Source organism: Haplochromis burtoni, unplaced genomic scaffold, assembly GCF_018398535.1.
Source record: "Haplochromis burtoni strain Fernald_Lab_line unplaced genomic scaffold, NCSU_Asbu1 Contig_300, whole genome shotgun sequence".
Taxonomy (NCBI): domain Eukaryota; kingdom Metazoa; phylum Chordata; class Actinopteri; order Cichliformes; family Cichlidae; genus Haplochromis; species Haplochromis burtoni.
The window spans coordinates 18477-38540 of record NW_024582661.1 but is presented as its reverse complement, the minus strand read 5'-3'; the positions used below and the strand labels follow the sequence as shown (position 1 = coordinate 38540).

The following is a 20064-nucleotide window of genomic DNA, read 5'->3' as shown; positions in this document are numbered from 1 at the left end:
GGATCTACTGACACAGTGACGAGCTGAGTCCTAAATCCTTCAACTTGGTGAAAAATTTAGAGGGAATTATTGTGTTGAATGCTGAACTGTAGTCCACGAACAGCATCCTAACATAATTCCCTCTGCCAGTGTCCATGTGACTCAGGGATGTGTGGAGCAGGTGAGATATGGCATCGTCTGTGGAACGATTAGTCCGGTATGCAAACTGAAGTGAGTCGATGGTGGCAGGTAGTGAAGAAGTGATGTGATCTCTCATCAGTCTTTCAAAACACTTCATCACAATTTATAACATATTAAATGATTGTTACACAGGAAGGTGTTGTGGGGAAAACAGAACATATCACTCAAAACAAAGAAGATTAACTTTTACAGAATCACAATGATCACATTATCAATTATTTGTCAGTAATGAAATATAAAGCAAACATTTGTTTGTTATTTCATCTGTTTACATTTATTTGAATAAATTCAATTAATGTTCTACACTTGCCACATCCTATACAAGAGCTGCATTTGAGGCGGGCTTCCTCTTTACCTGCAAAACAAGATGGCTGCCACAGAGGTTTGACCTGAGTGACTTAAACTAAAAAATTCTTTCCTGTACATTGGTCCACAAAGGAGTATTTAACACTCATTTTACAACATTTAAGAAGCACTATAGGGGAGATGAACTTAGTGATTCCTAACAGTGATTGATTGTTTGTGTGTCCTGCTCCCATTCAAAGCCCACAGTGACTAACATAGTCACATGACAATACCATTAACACTACTACTGCTGTTATTAATAGCAAACCCGTGGGTGGGAGATAAACATATATACACATGCTACGATCATTGTAAAATGATGCTATGGGTATATTGTAATCTGAAATTCTATTCAGTGCTCAATGAAACTGTCAAATGCACCAAAATGATGTATGATGATGAATATAATGAGGGATATGTATAAAGTATTTTAAATATGTCATATAGATGTTGGCACTCACGGTACCCTGGGAAATGTTTATGTTTCTATTTAAGTTTCCTCAAGACTGTTCCACATGCCTAGGAGAAGATAGTGATTTCTTTCATCCAAGGATTATTTTCATTAATTCCAGTTACCGGTAATGTACTTTTTGTTCAGTCTTTTGACTGGCAGTCAAACAACAGATCAGTCTTTACAAGAACCACACCCACCCCATATCCCTTTGAACATCTCACTTAGCCTTAAAATTTACTCCCACAAAAAACAAACAAACACCTTGCTGTTTTTTCAGGAGACCACAAACCTGCAGTATAAAAATTAACCTTATCCTGCTGCTGACTGTGTGTTCTCATCTATAAAGTAGTTGGATACACAAAAGGATAAATTACACTTGCAGTCAAATAAACATTTCAATCACAAACACAAGACTGAACTTCCAAAACCACTCTTTAAAAGTCGTCCAGCTCTGAAGGACAAAATAAAATCAGAAATTAGAAAGAAGCAGTGAATGAGCATCAGAAAAGCAGTTTGTACAGAAATAATAAATTTCCATTTATTAGATTTTCTTAATACTGGTATTCATAACATCATTTACAGTCATGACATGACTGAAGCTGTGTGTTCATGAATGAGAGGTGGGAAGGGAAGTAAAGTAGGAGTGGCTTTTTATCCAGGGCCGCCTCCATTTTATAGCTCAATGCATGAAGCATGAAGTGGTTAACGCTTGTCCTTCCCCCTTTTTTTTGCCACGTGGTATGATCCAACCCAGTATTTAAATCCGGGGGCTTGAAGGCTCTGCTGTTCATGCACAGTAAACCGGTGTAGTACAGGAAGCAGCTGAGAGAGAGGCAGAGACAAAATCGGGGAAAAGAGGAGAAGAAAGAAAAAAGAGAACTGCTTCTGCAGCACACTGAAGGTGGCGGCAGTTACAGCAGGAGCAGGAAAGGAGAGACAAAAGGAGGAGAACTGGGTGATGTCGTCTTAGAGCGGCTTGGTTTCTGGAGAGAGCGTTCTTTTCTCTGTTTGCTGTCATTCTCTCTCTTCCACTGTACCAGCGGGGGAGGGTACATCGGCCGTCCCAGGCCTAGTTACATGTCCCAGCATCCCACCACAGCTCAGACAAGGCCACTGCGACCGTAACGGAGACTGTGAGAACAGGACAAGACAGGGAGCTAGAGGTACTGTAATCTATGGCATTTAAATACAAAACAGTACCTTAGCATGTAAAGCCTGTAAACGTGAATAGTGTGTTAAAAGAAGTTTCATCAGTTCTTATTAAGCATGATACTTATCGCTCCCAAAATACCTCACAAACGAGCTCATCGTGACAGATGAGGTGCAAGTAAACAACAGTTGTTGTGTATTGGAATAAGTTGACAGCATAAGGCTGACAGTGAGGGGAAATGTGTACATGAGTGTGAGATAAGTGTGAGGTAAGGAGCATAAACAAACCGGTGTGTTGCTTATGGTGATCTTTGCAAAGCTTAATATGCTTCAGTTTTTTGTTTTTTTGTTTTTAACAGGCTCTGGATGTTGCAGTGGTCGAATATTTGGGGCATCTAGTCTTTGCTGCTGTCTGCTACAGCTAACTATAGTGCAGTACTGTTACCTGCTTGATTAATTGGGCAAATTATTCAGTGTGAGTTGATTAAAAACAAAACGCATACAGTTCATAGCAACCATTCTCTCAAGAGTGCGCAGTGAAGTAAAGAGGTGATTTGCAGCAGTGTGTCGGTTGCTGAACAGGTGCCACTGTAGCTAGAAGAAAACAAACATCCTTTTCAGATTTGCCCCTTCATTAACACTGAAACCCTCAGGCGGTTAGTGTCAGCAGATACTCGCTTAAAAACCCACCTGAGCATGTTTACCTTCCCGATGTTTGTAAGGGCAGTGCTTTAGTGAGAACAGCTGGTATCTGTTTTCTTTATTTTTGTATGCGAAGGGGATTATTAGATATGTTTCAATCTTCTGTTAGAGGCTGTTTATGTTATACACAGCAAGGGAAAGAACTGAGAATGATCCTGTTAGTTTCTATGCGTGAACTGACACATGTTATCTCTGTAGCAAACCTTCATTATGTTAAAAAAAAGGGTCCTTCAGAAAGCTTTTTTGCAGGCAGTAGTTAGCTGGAAAATTTCATCATCTGTGTTTGTTTCCTTCTGCAGGCTGAGTACTGAAACTACATTTTGGAGATTAAGGTCCAAAGTAGAGATTTATTCTCATCTGTAGTTGCTAAGGAACATATGAAGCCTGTGTCATTACTTTCCCTCTCAGTGTAATCTCTAAAGCAAAGTAAAGGTTTCTAAACAGTGGAGCTACAGATGCAGTAATCCAGGCTGGTGCCCTTGTCTTTGCACCGGACATTGAATTGAGCTCAACTGACATAGGATTTGTATGCCTGATCCCATTATTTGGCGATTTAAAACTACAATTCAGACATTCCAATATTTAGACTTTTTTTTTCTTTTAGACACATGAGATAAACCGATTTCCCGATCATTCCATATGTTTAGTTATTTATTTACTTGTTTATGCTCTGCCTGACTCTGCGTGAATCAGCTGGTTGTCGTGTTTGTGGCATTCCAAGCATGTTACCAACAGGGAAATTGCAGAGTAGAAATACACAGCATAATGACAACCTTTATTTAGTTAATTTATATACATACTTATTTTTTGGTTTAAAATTTGCAAGCTGATTGATTTTACATGGCCAGCACGCTCAGCTATTAGTAGGTTAACTGCATAGTCATATTATGTTGTAAATATGCTATCATTACATTAGTGCTCTACAAACATCTGTGTGCCAGTAGAATGCAGTACAGTGCATCAGCTCAGATGAGATGATGCCTGATGCTGAGATCAGCTAGTCTGCTGGGACTGAGCTGATTTCAGGGCCTGACCCAACTAATTGATGCGCTTAATCTGTAAGAAACATATTTAGTTTTTGTTGACATTATCAGAAAGTTGATCATTCTACTATATGCGGAGTTTTTAGTACTCAACACAGTACTTTAAATTTCATTTAAAAGTGTTTCTAATGTCTTGTCTATATAACTGTCTTAATGGGGTGACAAATATGCCCAGTAGAGAATTTGAGCATATATTGTTATACTTCTGAGAAAATTGTCATTATATTATTATTTTTGTTCAGTCAGCACATTTTTGTTAATTTTTGCATAGCCAGCATGGATCCCTGCAGAGATGCAGGTCCATATGCCTTCACTGCATTGTTCAGCAGAGGGTCATTTGGCCTCTCAACTGACTCTTGCTGCAGAAAAATAGTTATTCTCTGATATTTGACCATATAAGGTGTATATGTATGCAGCCAAACTCCATCAACAGAGACATGTGCACCAGTTAAACAAAAGAGCAAGAAAATACCAAGAAAAGCGTTTTGGCAAGGTTGCTGCAGTTAGTGGTAGACACACTTTTAAATTCATGTCATTATGTCAGGGTGTGTCTGTTTCAAATATAGGTAGGTCAAAAAACAGCATAGAGAGGAGAAACAAACATATTTTGCTAAGTATAATACTTAAAATTCCACTTTAGCTCAATTGTAGTCACCTTAGTTTCATTCCTAAGAGGCTTTGAGACAGTGTGGCAATTTCTAATGCTCGAGATTTTACAGTTTTTGTCTTTTAGAAAAGATTCAAACTCTAAATGAAATAAATGAGATGTGATTGAAATGATCAGTTGTCTTTTGGGTACCAGAAATGAAGTTCATTTGAGGGTTTATTTCAGCCTCCTTTGACTAAAGGTGATAACTGCCTCTTTTATGCTGCACTAACAAAAAGCAGAGATGCAACATAAAGGGTTTGTTTTTAGTGCAGTCTCATGCAATTGGTAGCTTGATAATCAGTGAACCTGACAGAAATGCCCATAAGTTACAGAGAAGAATGGAATAAATGAAATAAAGTATATGAAATAGTAGCAAAGCTTTGTTTATCATTATAGTGACACCTAAAATGAGATTTGGAGATAGATGTGGTATTTTAGCAAATCAAGTACATTTTTAGTTCTGCCGAGTCTCTTATCAAATAAACTGATAAAGTTATAAAATTCCAAAACACAAAGATTCAGATTGATGTCTGCCATCACCAGTTCTCAAGTTAAGCACCATCATTTAAGCTAGGCCAACTATTTGCAGCTTGTAGTTACTCAACCTGAAAACATGTTAAGCAGCATTTCAGCAAGAATATTCTTACCTACTGTGAAAAGAGCTGTAACATAGTGAATTTGATACAAAGCAGTCCTGATTCAGAGGCCAGTGAGCTAACTGGGACTTTCCTGCCTTTAATGTGCTGCCTTTAACAGCTGTGGTGGTCTGGGATTTTCAGGGACTTAGTGAGAGCCAATTAATTTCATTATAAACAAACAAAGCTAAGCTAAACTTTTTCATTTAGTGTCATTCACCAAAATGCAATGTGTATATGCTCAGGCTTTAATGAAGATCTTGAGTGCACTTCCCTCCTTATAAAACAGCCAAGCCAATGCTATCATGAAGTCTTCTTCCCTCTCTCTGTTGGCACACTGCTGCATATCTTGGTACATTAATGCAACCTGTAAATCAGAGGACGTCAATGATGTCGTTGGTAGGACTTTGTATTGCCTCTTTGTGCTTGTGCAGATGATAAACAAAACAGGAATTCTTAGGACAGTGAATTAGCTTTGATGTAAGTGAAAAATCTCCTTTAACCACTCAACAAATTTTTCAGTCTAGCCTTAGAGAAGTGGCAGAGCCAGACCTGATGTGTCTGTATCACCAGTAAGTTTGTCATATAAAGAAAAGTGAACAAACTGCTAGCTGTAAATTAAAAACTTACAACTGGGACCTGCATTAGCAGCTTAGCCAATCTGCATTATATTTTGCAGATACAGAAATGTATCTAAACCTGAATTGTAATGTTAGATGGCCAGAGGGGCCGATGGCGCGATATGGCAGCCTCGCTTCTGTCAGTCTGCCCCAGGGCAGCTGTGGCTACAACCATAGCTTGCCTCCACCAGTGTGTGAATGCGAGAGTGAATGAATAGTGGCATTGTAAAGCGCTTTGGGTGCCTTGAAAAGCGCTATATAAATCCAATCCATTATTATTATTATTATTATTATTATTATTATTATATCTGACACTAGGAATTTTGGTTATCCAGTGGGGCTGTTTAAGACGGACTATAATACGAGGCTTATGAAAAGTTAGATTCTTACAAACTTGCTTTGCTGTGAAAACACACTTTTGTTAAACTGCTACATTTTGCTCTTGCTTTGACATATGTTCATGAATAAACTGTACAGTGCTGTGTTTTGCTTCTTTGGTGTGATCTAGAGCTAGAACTTGGGAGGATGAGGTAGACTCGAAGGACTGCATTGATCCTTTTAGAGTAGGAGCCAGCTCCTCAGATACTAAACGAGCATGTGGGCGGTGTGCAGTCTCAGGTCCCAGGGACATCACAGAGGCTTAGGATGGAGTGCTTTGTCAATATTACCCAGGGTTATGAGAAAGCTCAAGATGAAGATGAAAGGGTTAAGCTATTTCACTCTGAAATAGGCAGGAACGCTCACACAGCAAACGACATGTTTGGTCTGGAAGTCAGTGCTTGTGTACCAAAGCAAATAAAAAGGATGCTTACAAAAATACTGCCAAGAAAAATGAGCATGATTAGATTTTAGGTCCCTCTTTAACATAAGTCTTAAATATTAAAAATGTGTAAAGATTATAGAAACAATGTCGTCTTCATTTTATTAATTGACGCTCTTGCTATTTCTTATTGTAATTTCACATTCTTTTTAAATAAGCCATTAAATGACTTGGTGGGCCTTTGTAAATACAGTTTCCTTACCAGGCTGTTAGGGCTAGGCTGTTGTTTTACTGTGTAGCACATGTTGTGATTTTGAATGTTATTTGTTTTAGTGATTTTAAATTAGTATTATTAGTAATATCACTGTTGTTAGCTAAGTTAGTGGAAATGTACTTTTTCTGCTTGCTTGTGCTTCAATTTTTCTTTTTCTTTTTTCCAATCATTTTTGGTGTGTTTACTTGCATTAGAAGTCTGTAGAAAGTTTGTACTGCCCATCAGAGTGATGTCACTGAGATAAATAGAGTTGTGATGTACTGGATTAGGAGTCATCTGTTATGGAAAGGCCAGAGGATTACATGGATACTATACTGGGAATGACTGTTTATGTGAGCATCTGTATACTTAAGTCACCTGTTTGTCCATTTTAAAATGAAAAATAAGCCTCGTTTGGCTTGAAACTTTCCGTCCAGTGTAATCTGTGTCACCACCGTAATTCAGTTACATTTGGGTTTTTCCATGAGTCACTTCAAAGTGCAATAATGAAATGTTTCACAATACTAATGTACTGTGCTAAGTTACCCTCTTCTCCTTCCTGACTCCACCGCCTTAGAGGCAGACAGCAGATGGCGGAGACTAATTGTGACAGGGCAGACACGTCACTGATGATGGCAGGAATTATAGAGGAGCATGAACACACCACTCCCAGAGGCCTCACGAGTGGTTGAATGAGGTTTTGTGCCTTTTTAACTACGGAAGTTTAAATTGTAGTTTACTTTAACTGAAATTCCTGGCTGCCCCCAGGAAATACGCAGAATCAGTAGATTTGATTTTCTTCAGTGTATTAGAGTCTAAAAAGGCACGAATTTTCTCATTTTGCACCTCTCCCACCCCTTTTTGTTGTTGTTTTGTTTTAGTGTGAAATAATGTTGTCATCCATTTCCAACTCGTGTCACTCTCATTGTGTTTGTCGATGTTTTTCACATGAAAGTACAGTGTGTAAAATTAGTCTTTTTTTCTAAGCTGGCCTTTGTTCGACAGCATTGTGCAAGTATTTTCATGCCCCATCACTGATTGCAGACACAACTGCTGCGACCCGATTTTTATAGCTACTCAAAGTTACACCCTGTTTAATTATTTTAACCTCTGGGTAAGTGTTGTGTCTTGTTTTTTTTGTTTTTGCTTGCAGTGTTCTTGCAGCTGAAGGAAGGAAGCAAAGTAACGTCTTGAGTAAAAACTGCCCAGTGTTGTGATAACTGCCAGTGTTTGGGTTGACTTGAAATCTGTCACCTGCTACAGTTACTTTTATAATAACACACTCAAGATTTTAGCTGACAGACATGTTTGGAGCTGTTCTTCTTCTTCTTCTTCTTCTTCTTCTTCTTTTTTAAATCTTTTTGCTCATGGTAGTTCTAAGTGCCACATTAGACTAAGCTGTTATGTCTGAGCCAAATTTATGCTTGTGAGAGTCGTACTTTTCCTCTCTTAGATAACCTCTCAGTCTTTCCTAATCCAACGTAGAGTCTTTCCTTTTTTTCTTCATTTGATATTAATCATCACTCTTGCATATTTGGATGTCTGTCTCTGTTTTTAGCAGACCGTGAAATGAATAAGAACTTTGTAGAGTGACTTATGTCATTGCTACAGAATTAGCTTTGGCCTGTAAAGTACCCAAATATGTATGTGAACCTCCATGAGTTTTTGGCAGTAAACACACACCACACGTCCCGTGCACATGATAATTTATGTGGTTATCTAAACTCTGTGACTAATTTTAAATACAAATCTAAAATCTAAAAACTTGGGACCCTGTGTAAAATGTAAATAAAAACAGAATGCCATGATTTACAAACTACCGCTTACTGGATAGCTTCTCTTTTTCAGACCATTCTCTATAAACCTTAGAGGTAGCTGTTCAAAAATCCCAGCACATCAGCCGTTTCTGAAATACTCAAATGTGCTCATCTAGCATCAACAACTAGGTCATGTTTAAAATCACATTTTTCCCCACTCTGATGTTCAGTTTAAACTCCAGGGGTTGTCTTAACCATGTCTACATACCTAAATATACTCAGTTGGCGCCATGTTGTCTGATTTGATAACTGCCTTATTATTTACTGGCTCTGCCTTTATCAAATCCTGGAATGACCCACAAAGTTTAAGTATTTCAGATCACATACCTGTCGCACGCTGTAACACTTTTCTGTGCATTTCTGTAGATCTTTGCGGTGCATCTGGGCCCAAACCCCTCAAAACCCAGCGATCCCTTCCAGGGACGCCTGTTTCTCTCGCACACTGCCCAATAGACCTGCGCACATCAATGGAGGAAAAGTACAAAGAGATTGCTGAGGTAAGAACTTAAAATTGGACAGCTATTGGTTCCAGACAAAATAGGGGGGTGGTCTTTTAAAATCTCACACAAACTATGCAAATTGTTTTGACACACCCCAGTCCAACCTTCACCTTTGGTTTTCATTTGTAGCTAAATATGATGATGTTTTATCAGAGCCTCAGTGGCTTCCATATCTCCATAAATGCATAAATATTGACATGACTTCCTGTTTTACGACACCATAAATGGTATAATCTGTGCCTCAACCAGGAGCTGTTCACACGCAGCATGACAGAGAGCGAGATGCGCAGTGCTCCGTATGAGTTCCCGGAGGACAGTCCCATCGAACAGCTGGAGGAAAGACGTCATCGCCTGGAGAGGCAGATCAGCCAGGATATTAAGTGAGGAAATGCAAACACACTACACATACAGAGCCCGTTAAACGAACTCGATATATTATCAGAGACAAACAACTATAGCTTTCCCTTTTCCTCCTGCATTTTACACACAGTCTTGTTTCCACTCAAGGACACATGCTTATCAGCTCCCAACCTGCCCAGGCTGACTAACCACAATTTTTGGATAACTGGGATAGCCAGCAGCTGGCATCTTTTCTCGTGGCCTAGTCATACTTTTATAAGGAGGTGGGGTCTGTCTTGATTGCCAGGGTTGACTATCTGCACCACTAAGCTGATCATTGGGTGATTATCTGACTTGCCCTCTGCAAGTTTCTGTTTACCAATCAGAGTTCACTATTACTAACCAATAATAATTGCTTGTGTAGATGACCTTGATCACTTAATACCTAAAATTCTTTGTGTACAGTATGTATATGTGTGTAAGACACAGTGCTTTTTGAAAGGGTGTCTATATCTGGTCTCTCTTCCTTTGTGTGCTTAATTTCTTCTCACTACCTCTTGTGCCCATCTGCCCCCCGCCTTGCCCACGCTACTCTGCACCGCTGCATATCACCCCAAGGCTTGAGCCAGAGATCTTGCTCCGTGCCAAACAGGACTTCATGAAAATCGACAGTGCTGCAGACCTAGAGTGAGTGAGCTCTGCCTCAGTGGGTTTTTTAAATCCTTTGTTTAGTCATTATTAACTGTGGTTGTTATTTTATTTATCTCTGTTATCTGTTTTGTTTGCCCATACTCCGAGAAACGGAGATGGTTAAAGTAGTAATGTGCAGAAGTCTTGAGCCAAACCTTATTTTTTTTAATATTTGTCTTTCAAGGTGTGTGTGTGTGTGTGTGTGTGTGTGTGTGTGTGTGTGTGTGTGTGTGTGAGGGGGCTTTTGTGGGTTTTTTTTGTTTTTTTGTTGTTGTTTTTTTAATTGGTCTCTATGCTTTCTGAAAGTCTTCCATTGGTGACTTTGTAAAATCGTTTTCAGTTCAGTCCTTGTACCTGGACATGTTTCCTCCGGCTTTTGTTAAGCCATTAAACCCTGACCAGCAGATCAGTTCTTGTGCTTGCTTATTGTTCAAGCATAAAAAGCTTCCAGTGTTAAGTTTACATATAACGGACAACTTAGCAAAGACCTCATTTTAAGTTGTTTATTGTATATTAAATTCTTTAGGCACTTTGTTGCCAGAGGCCTGTCATAAAAACACAAAATTCCTTCCATATTTCTTCAGTTGAAATTCAAGCTAACATAGTTTCTAATAACTATTAAGAGTTATTAACTTAAAACTTAGCATATCTCAGGATGGTGTGCAGGGCGTACATAAAGGTTGTGACGAAAATCGACAAGTGGAGGGCAAAAAAGCCTAAAAGCTATGACAGCAGGTGAGGTGGGTGTTAAAACATTATTACAGAAAGGAAACAGGGAGAAAATAGTGGTATATGCCAATTTATACACACTCCATGGCAGGATATATTATATAGTCATGAATTCCTAATCTGAAGTTTCAACATGAGGAGAAAGAAACAACAATTTCTACAGCCATCTGTAAAACATGGTGGAGGCTCTGTCATAGTTTGGGTCTGAATTTCAGTCAGTGGAGTTGGATCTTATCAAAATTTAATGGAATTATTAATCAGAAGCTCAATCAGATTTTGACCCAGCATCTGATTGGCAACGGCTTCATTTTTCAGCATAACAATGCAATCCAGTAAAACTGGTGGAACACTCAGTCATAGATTGGCCTCGAAAGTCCTTCGAGAAGTCTGGATTTCCGAAGACTACTTTAGGAAATCTTACTTAAGAGAGTTCAGGCTGTGTTAAAGAATAAAGGTGTTCGAACTAAATATTGACTTTCAAGCTCATTATGATTTTACAAACTCTGTTTTCCCCTTTAAAATGTTTTCATATTTATGGATGCTTTGATAAATCTCTACATCTATTTCCAGTTTTCCTAAGAAAATATAAAGACATGAGGGGATTGCTCAAGGCTTTTGCATAGTACTGTACCTGTGGACATTTAATTTTCATCCTTAATATAATATTTATTAATACCTAGCCTATAGTTCTTGCTAACCCAGTGAAAGTACTTTTTTCCAAAACCAGTGGCAGTGACTTTTGCCACGTCGAGATGGACTACGTCTCGCCCCTGCTGGTGACTTAATATGTCTTAGAAATGGTTACAGTGACCTTTTATTTAACTTTTTATTAAAAGAGCTAGGTTTACCAAACATGGTAAATTAGTGTGTAGCAATGATTCAATATCTTATGGAACAAATGTGATAGGAGACAGAAGTGGCGTGAAAGGCAGAGTATTTGAAGGTTGATTTGTGATGTAGGAGAGCTCTCTGTGTGCTTGCTGCTTATTAAAGACAAGAAATCTGAATCTTTGGCGCTCTCTGCTGCTTTTATTGTGGACCTGTACTGTGCAGAAAACCTTGAAACACTGCAAGCTGCTTTTCTTACTGGAACAAAGTCACTGAACTCCCTATAGTGCATCTATGGCACTCGGGCATCTTGTATCCCCTCTTTTTAAAATTTTGGGTTTCTTCAATAATGAAACTTGTACTTCCTGTAAATCCTGACTTACTCACAGAGTTGTGGTCATTGAACAGCTTCATGGGTTAACTATTAAGGGTTTTACCCTGACATCTTATTGTTACCCATGCTCAGTCAGTTTGTCTTCGTTTCTATACCTATGATTTCAATCTCTAGGACTGAAGAGAACAAAATCCTCATCTCACCACTGTAAAATGTTTGCAAACCAGTCTTGTTTTTTTCAGTTAATGGATAATCTACCATAAATAAATGTTTTAAATGTCTCCAACATGAAAAAAAGGTTTTAAATCAAGTCATCTAAATGTTTTTCAGACTGACTGGACTGCCCTGTCATGTGTTTTTTTTTTTTTTCTTTTCTTCCATCTCACCACTCTGTGTGCCGTTGCGCTTCCCCTCCTCTGCCCCCTCCTCTATCATTTAAGGTTAATGAAAGACGAAAGTGTGGACACTGTTGATGATGCCGTTAAGGAGCGAGAAATGCCGATGGAGTACCAGCGGGTCTCAATATCTGGAGAGGAAAAGTGTGGGGTGAGAATCGTTTGCTGAACGCTACTTACAGGATTTAAAAATAATAAACAATAGTTAGCAAAGTAATTCAGTCCAGTTCAGCTCACTTTTACTTTTTTGGTGTCAGATCACAACAACAGTTGCCTCAAAGTTTATACCGCAAGGGAAAGACAATATTAGAGACCCTAGCAGTCAGTATGAGAGCATAGAGAGTCAGTGACAAATTGCACAAGGTGGTGGCAGTTAAATGTATCAGGAGTGAAAACAAAATACTCAAATCTGTTTCATTTGCATCCTTGCTCACGACATTTCTATTTATATTTCCAGGTGCCCTTCACTGACCTAGTAGATGCTGCCAAGTGTGTTGTGAAGGCACTATTTATCCGGGAGAAGTACATAAACCGTTCCCTGCAGAACTTTTGTAAGACTACAGCTCATGCCTTGCAGGACCTTGGGATGAAGACTCTGGATCTGGGAATTTATGAAGATGTACCAGAGACCCCTGTAGATGCTGGTAAAACATGCAAACATTCAACATAGCTAGGCAGAAAAAAGCAAAGGTTTCATTAGAAAGACGGAGCCAGAAAACATACTTGAACCAGCTGGACTTGACTTCATAAATAGACAAAAAGCAGCTACTTTTGACTTGTTCCTTGAGATTTTCTGGCAAACAGTCAAATAATGAAGAAAATAATTGGCAGAACAATAATGTCAGCAAAATAAATAATCACAAGTTCCCTTGTCACCCTTTACAAATCAAAGTTATTTCCACTTTACACTGTAAATAATAGTTCTTTCATAATAGTAGCTTTACAAACTACCAAGATATGGTTATATTTCCTGTACTACAATGACATTTCAGATTTTGTGGAAAATCAGAGGTTTCACAGGTACAAAAGCTAATTGGCTCATTCAGCCTTCAAAAAGACTGACAGACGTCAAACAGTAATTATATACTAATTATAGATTAGAGAAGTGATTGAATTTCCTGAAGATTTTTTTCTGTATTTTTTCTCTGGTTTGATGGACATTGCCACAGCCCTCAGTTCCCAGAATGGTGGGATGCTGAAAATGAGAATAAAAGCAATGATTTTCACATCCCATAAACCCATATTTTATTCACAATAGAACACAGAAAACAGACATTTGCTATTTCATGAAAAACATTAGCTCATTTTGAATTTGATGGCAGACAACTCAAAAAAGAGAGTCCGAGAGAGGCAGATAAGCAGACTTGTGGTTTAGTGGTTTTTTTTGCAGATTAATAGAAGTTAAAACAAAAAACAACAATCGTAGAATAATGGAATAATCTTCAGGCAAAAAAAGGCATCATGCTGTCGTGGAAAATTACTGAATGGGCTCAAAAACACATCCAGAAATCATTGTCTGTAAACAGAGTTCACTGTGCAATCCACAAATGCAGGTTAAAGCTCTGTTGTGCAAAGAACAAACCACATGTGAAGATGACACACACACACACACACACACAGGTTTTAGAGCAACATACAATCCCATCCAATTGATGTCTTTTTCAGGAAAGGCCTCGCATATTTCAGCATGCCAATACTAAACCATATAGTGCATCTAATCCAACAGCATGGCTTCATATTAGAAGAATCTGGGTGCTGATCTCGTCTGTCTGCAGTGCAGACCTTTCACCAGTTGTAACAGCGTTTAATTAAAATACAACAAAGCAGACACAGGAGTGTTGAGCAGCTTGAATCTTTTGTCAGAGAAAAACGGGACCCAAAAGTCTGTTAATGCTACACAGCGATGCTACACATGAAACATGGCCCATTCCAACTTTTTTGAGATGTATTGCATCCTTGAAATCCAAACTGAACACATTATTTGTTAAAATGATACATTGTCATAGTTTAAACATTTAATATGTTGTCTCTGTTATGTTGTTCAATAAAATGCAGATTTACGAGATTTTTAAATAATTGCAACTGAACTTTTTTTTGGTAAAAACTAGACCGAGTGAAAACAGAAACACACCAGGTGAATTGTGTAACAAAAATGCTTCTGACATCTGAGCATTATTATTGGCATTAAAAAGTATAGTTTCTGTAGCATATATATTTTATACCTATGTGTTTGCTGTAGCATGAAAAAAAATGATTGATATCCATTTCCCGTTTTGTTTTTTGTTTTTTCCAGATGCCCCGGTCCATCCACCAGTTTCTGAAACACACCCTTACGACAATCAGGACCCCAATAACATGCCACCAGACACAGGATATGGTTGCAAGATGGTAGACGGGGTAGTCCATGTCTACACTAAGAAAACCAATATGGACAAGTATGATCTGTTTGCACCTTCATAATGACGTGTTATTTTTAAGCAACTCTGTCTGTATTAAGTATAACATTATAATCACTCTGCTTTTCAGAAGTGGAGAACTTGACCTGCCGTATCCTGACCTTAAAGAGTATATTGCAGACATGAATGTGATGATGGCTCTTATTATCAATGGGCCAGTGTGAGTTTTTCTTTTAACAATATGAGTTGAAGTCTGAGTTGTTTTATGGCTCAGTGCACAGTCTAAATATAACACGTCCCTGTCTCCTCTGTAGGAAGTCTTTCTGCTACCGTCGCCTGCAGTACCTAAGCTCTAAATTTCAAATGCACATCCTTCTGAACGAGATGAAAGAGCTGGCAGCTCAGAAGAAAGTTCCTCATAGAGACTTCTACAACATCAGAAAGGCAAGAGTCAACAAGTGACAGCTAAATATAGATACCTACATTGAAAGAATGCTTAAACAATTTCATCGAGAGCTAATCCTGCTGCATAAATAACTGTTTTTGGTGAAGCTCGAACATTAAACCTGCTCTGACCTGACTCCAGGTGGACACACACATACATGCCTCATCCTGCATGAACCAGAAGCACCTGCTGAGATTCATTAAGAGAGCCATGAAGAAATATCCCGAGGAGATCGTTCACATTGAGCGTGGGCGTGGTCAGACCCTCAAGGAGGTTTTTGAGAGCATGAACCTGACTGCTTTCGATTTGAGTGTAGACACGCTTGACATGCACGCGGTGAGAGAGAGTAACATCTATATTTTTATATATATATATATATTAGGGGTGCAACGATACACAAAATTCACGGTTCGGTTCGGTTCGATACTTTGGTGTCACGGTTCGATATTTTTTCGATACAAAAAAATGTTCATGCTTTTTAATTTGTCATTTATTAAAATTATAAATATATATTTTAACTCAAAAGTACAGTTTTTAAATTTAACCCTAACCCTTGTGCGTGTTTTTTATTTTGACAGCGAATGCGCACCTGCGGACCACTTATGTGCAGCCCTGGTTATTTAGCTCTCATATTGCAGCCACAGAAATTCTTTTGTCCATGAAACCATAAAGCTGCACTTTCTTTTTGCCTTATAGTCTGATTTGTCATAACTTCTCCGTTTTGTGGTAAGCTTTTCTTTGGCTGTCACTTCTTCACCCTGACCTGTCTTATTTGGCTCAGCAGAACTGAAATGCTTTTACACACTCACTCACATAAGCTCAGCGATTCTCTGCGCGATCAACCTCTCACATGTTTAAGCTGCGGGAGATTTCACTTGTCATGTTTGCATAGTAAGCTAACGATTAATAAGACGATGTCAGAGGAATTGGTGCACAAATTATCATCACTCACAGATCAGTGCTGTCGCTCTCTATACACAGTTCGCACGAAAGCAAAAAAACAAGCGCAAATTCAAACGCGATTTCAATATGTCACATATTGACAGTGGCTCACCGATGCCAATGACATAATTACCCAGCTACATTTCTGAAAGAATGCAAAAGCATTGACATATATTTTTCGTACAATAGCCCGACGGGCAGGGAAGAGATAGATTTTGGTAGCCCGACTGAAAAAATCGCTAGCTCCGGGACGTCGGGCTAGCGATATTGCAAGCCCTGTATCTGATTGAGGAATCACTCATCTTTGGAAAAGAGAGTTTATTACAGAGAAATGTCTCTTTCCAAAATAAAAGCTATACTATCCGCTTCTTCTGGGCTATATTCTCAGCAGCATAAGGAGAATCATGTGCTAACAGCTGTCTAAATGACTCGGCTAAAGTTAGTAGCATGCTTGTTGTTTTTGTCATTGCACTAGGATGATGTCGGCGTAAATGTGCAGTCATATTTGTTGTGTTCCCACTAGTGCTTTCAGGTTAATCTCGTTGAAATGACCTTAACGCCACAACACGGCAAATCTCCGTTAACGAGCTACCGCCGATCGCTCCGTGCATGGGGCTAGACGGCCAACACGTTAACGAGCTAACTGCGCTAACACACTAGTTCACACCAATGTAATTGAGCATTGCATGGCACATCCAACATACTGTTTTACTTTAGTCCATGACTCGCTTACCTTCAGGGTCATACGTCACATGAAAACCAAAATAATTCCAAACGCCAGATCTGAATGAGGTTCAATTTGCTTGTTGCAAGCAGAGCTTAACTTCTGTCTCGCTAGCTTGCCCTGCGCTCTTCCTTCTGACTATGCTGTCTGTGTTGAGCGCTCAGTGGATCTGCGCTCGACAGTGCAGCCTAGGCGGAGTAGTCGAACACAGATTCACTGAGCGCTCAACACAGACAGCATCGTCAGAAGGAAAATTGATAAAATAAATTACAAATGTTGTATTGTTCGATACATATGCGTACCGAACCGAAAGCACTGTATCGAACGGTTCAATATCGATACGAATATCGTTGCACCCCTAATATATATGTGTATATGTGTGTGTGTGTGTTAAGACACACTGTGTGATACATGTGGTAGAAAAATTATATTTGATATAATATTAAATCTTTTTGTTTTTTACTCATCAGGACCGTAACACATTTCATCGGTTTGACAAGTTCAACGCCAAATACAACCCCATCGGAGAATCCATCCTCAGAGAGATCTTCATCAAGACAGACAACTACATCGAAGGGAAATATTTTGCACATATAATTAAGGTGTGAAGTGATACCTGTACGGTACTGTATGTGTCTTATTTAAATAATCCTTGAAAATATTCGCACCCACTTCTTTTGGCTTTATCTGTCCAGGAGGTGATGTTTGACCTGGAAGAGAGCAAGTACCAGAACTCTGAGCTCCGTCTGTCCATCTACGGCCGCTCTAGAGATGAATGGGACAAGTTGGCTCAGTGGGCTGTCAAGCACAGCGTGTATTCTGATAATGTGCGCTGGCTTGTCCAGGTGCCCCGTTTGTTGTAAGTGTTCCTCCAACAGTTCATCATTAAATGATTGAGAGTACGCAGCAGATTACAAAAAATACACCAAGGACACGAGGAAGTTTCATTAGCATTTAGATCAGGATATTAGGATTAGGATTTAAGTAAGGATCTGTACTGTGCTTGGACTGTTAAATCTTTAAAAAGCAAAAAAGCAGAAAGAAAACAAAGCTGAGTTAAAGATTACAGCCTGACACAACTTACTGTCCAATCCCCACCTTTCTAGTGACGTGTACCACACAAAGAAGCAGCTGGCTAATTTCCAGGAGATGCTGGAGAACATCTTCCTGCCTCTGTTTGAAGTCACAATCAACCCCCGTAGTCATCCTGAGCTGCATCTTCTCTTGGAGCATGTGAGTGTCCCTTCACGAGGAATTCTCCGCATCAGGATCCGTACTTAAAGACACTAAATGATTATGTTGTTGTCCGTTTTCGTGGCTTAATAGGTGGTGGGCTTTGACAGCGTGGACGATGAGTCCAAACCTGAGCACCACATTTTTAATCTCGACAGTCCGCTTCCAGCAAACTGGACAGAAGAAGACAACCCACCCTACTCTTACTACCTCTACTACACCTATGCCAACATGAGTGTGCTCAACCACCTGCGAAGGTATATGGATATATTGATTCTTTTTTTTTTTTTTTTTTTTTTACATAATTTAACATCAAATCAAACAAAATCATAAGTGACAAATACATAAAGCTTTGCTTTTTTAATTTGATTCAGACGGCGAGGTTTCCATACGTTTGTGCTGCGACCTCACTGTGGGGAAGCGGGGCCGATCCACCACCTGGTGTCGGGTTTCATGCTGTCAGAGAACATCTCTCATGGTCTGCTGCTCAGAAAGGTCAGGACACCACACTGGGGATTGTTTCTGAAAGACTGCTGTGGATTTTTTTTCACTTTATCATCAAAAAACAACAAAGTAGTTTACGAACTTTGGATTTGTAATGCTGACATTGCATCAACACTTCTGACGGGTTAAAAAAACATTAACAGGGCACCAGGGGTCCTTAGCTTGGTGCGTTGTTTTTGTTATATTGGTCTATATTATATTATGTTTTTTAACCATTAGTGGTTAAAAAGTGGCTTTTTTCCCCCCACATTTGCTATAATTGCCATCATAGCAGCTGAAATAGAAGATAAATCATCTGACCTGATACACCACCACCTTCATCATCACCATCATCATAGGGGTGCTATATATAGTGGATGGTGAAAATTTGGAGATTTGTACAGTGAAAGTGAATTGAAGATGTCCTGATGGCCCAGGACCTTCCTGAGACACTTACAGTTATGGCCATAGGATTTTGAACACTGACATAGTTGTTTTGGGGTTTTTTGTATAATTTTGCTTTGAAATGAAAAGAGTTAATTTTTCAAAGGAGTTACAGATCTAACCCTATATGCTATAAATTGAAAAATGAGAGGCTGTTTTTTAGTTTAGTGTGACTGTGTGGGTGGTGTGCTTTTTGTTTTTTTTGTTTCTAAATCTAATCAAAACAAATCTGCCAATCCACTGTAGCTTTTAGCTGTATTTGCTGATTTGTCTCTGTTGCTTTTCACCTTTGTCTGACCTCAGGCTCCAGTGCTGCAGTATCTTTATTACCTTGCTCAAGTCGGCATTGCCATGTCACCACTGAGCAACAACAGCCTGTTCCTCAGTTACCACCGCAACCCACTGCCAGAGTATCTGTCCAGAGGCCTCATGGTCTCCCTGTCCACCGATGATCCTCTCCAGTTCCACTTTACCAAGGTTGGTATGAATCCACACATGGCCTCACTTAAAGCACACAGTGTGAAAGGTTATAGAAGCAAATTGTAGAAATCTCCATGTTTGCTTGTTTGGACCCAGGAACCTCTGATGGAGGAGTACAGCATTGCCACTCAAGTGTGGAAACTAAGTTCATGTGACATGTGTGAGCTGGCAAGAAACAGTGTCCTCATGAGTGGATTTTCACACAAGGTAAACTAATTTAAAGCTCTCTTCATGTATTTGTGTAGCAGGGATCACATGTGTATGTATGCACTGCACATATCCACACAATCCATTGCAAGTCATTAAAATATTGTAGTTTGAGCATAAGTAGTATCATTTACAAGTTTTTTGTTGTGGAAACACTTTAAAAATCTCTTTAATTTATTGCTCAGCGTTAAATTATGTAACATTTTTATATAATGTGGTGCAAGACTTCAAAAAATTAAAATCATTGTGGGCGCCACTTTGGCTCAGTGGGTAAGCAGGTGATCACAT

At 39.1% G+C, this 20064-nt stretch overlaps 1 protein-coding gene across 6 annotated transcripts in view; it reads left to right on the top strand.

Moving 5' to 3' along the window:
- Positions 1-20064, top strand: part of LOC102300554 (AMP deaminase 2) — a 34540-nt gene that overhangs the window by 10814 nt on the left and 3662 nt on the right. For 4 of the 6 annotated variants that reach the window (XM_042228070.1, XM_005941435.3, XM_042228072.1 and 1 more), the window contains 16 exons: positions 8974-9104; positions 9357-9487; positions 10065-10133; positions 12468-12573; positions 12880-13066; positions 14716-14857; positions 14949-15038; positions 15133-15262; positions 15405-15599; positions 17400-17531; positions 17625-17788; positions 18036-18162; positions 18256-18419; positions 18537-18657; positions 19393-19566; positions 19666-19776. In XM_042228070.1, the coding sequence (XP_042084004.1) occupies positions 8974-9104; positions 9357-9487; positions 10065-10133; positions 12468-12573; positions 12880-13066; positions 14716-14857; positions 14949-15038; positions 15133-15262; positions 15405-15599; positions 17400-17531; positions 17625-17788; positions 18036-18162; positions 18256-18419; positions 18537-18657; positions 19393-19566; positions 19666-19776 (2174 nt within the window). Of the gene's footprint in view, positions 1-192; positions 2143-8973; positions 9105-9356; positions 9488-10064; positions 10134-12467; positions 12574-12879; positions 13067-14715; positions 14858-14948; positions 15039-15132; positions 15263-15404; positions 15600-17399; positions 17532-17624; positions 17789-18035; positions 18163-18255; positions 18420-18536; positions 18658-19392; positions 19567-19665; positions 19777-20064 lie in introns of those variants that run through there. The other 2 variants (XM_005941436.2, XM_005941433.3) reach the window with 2 other exon arrangements.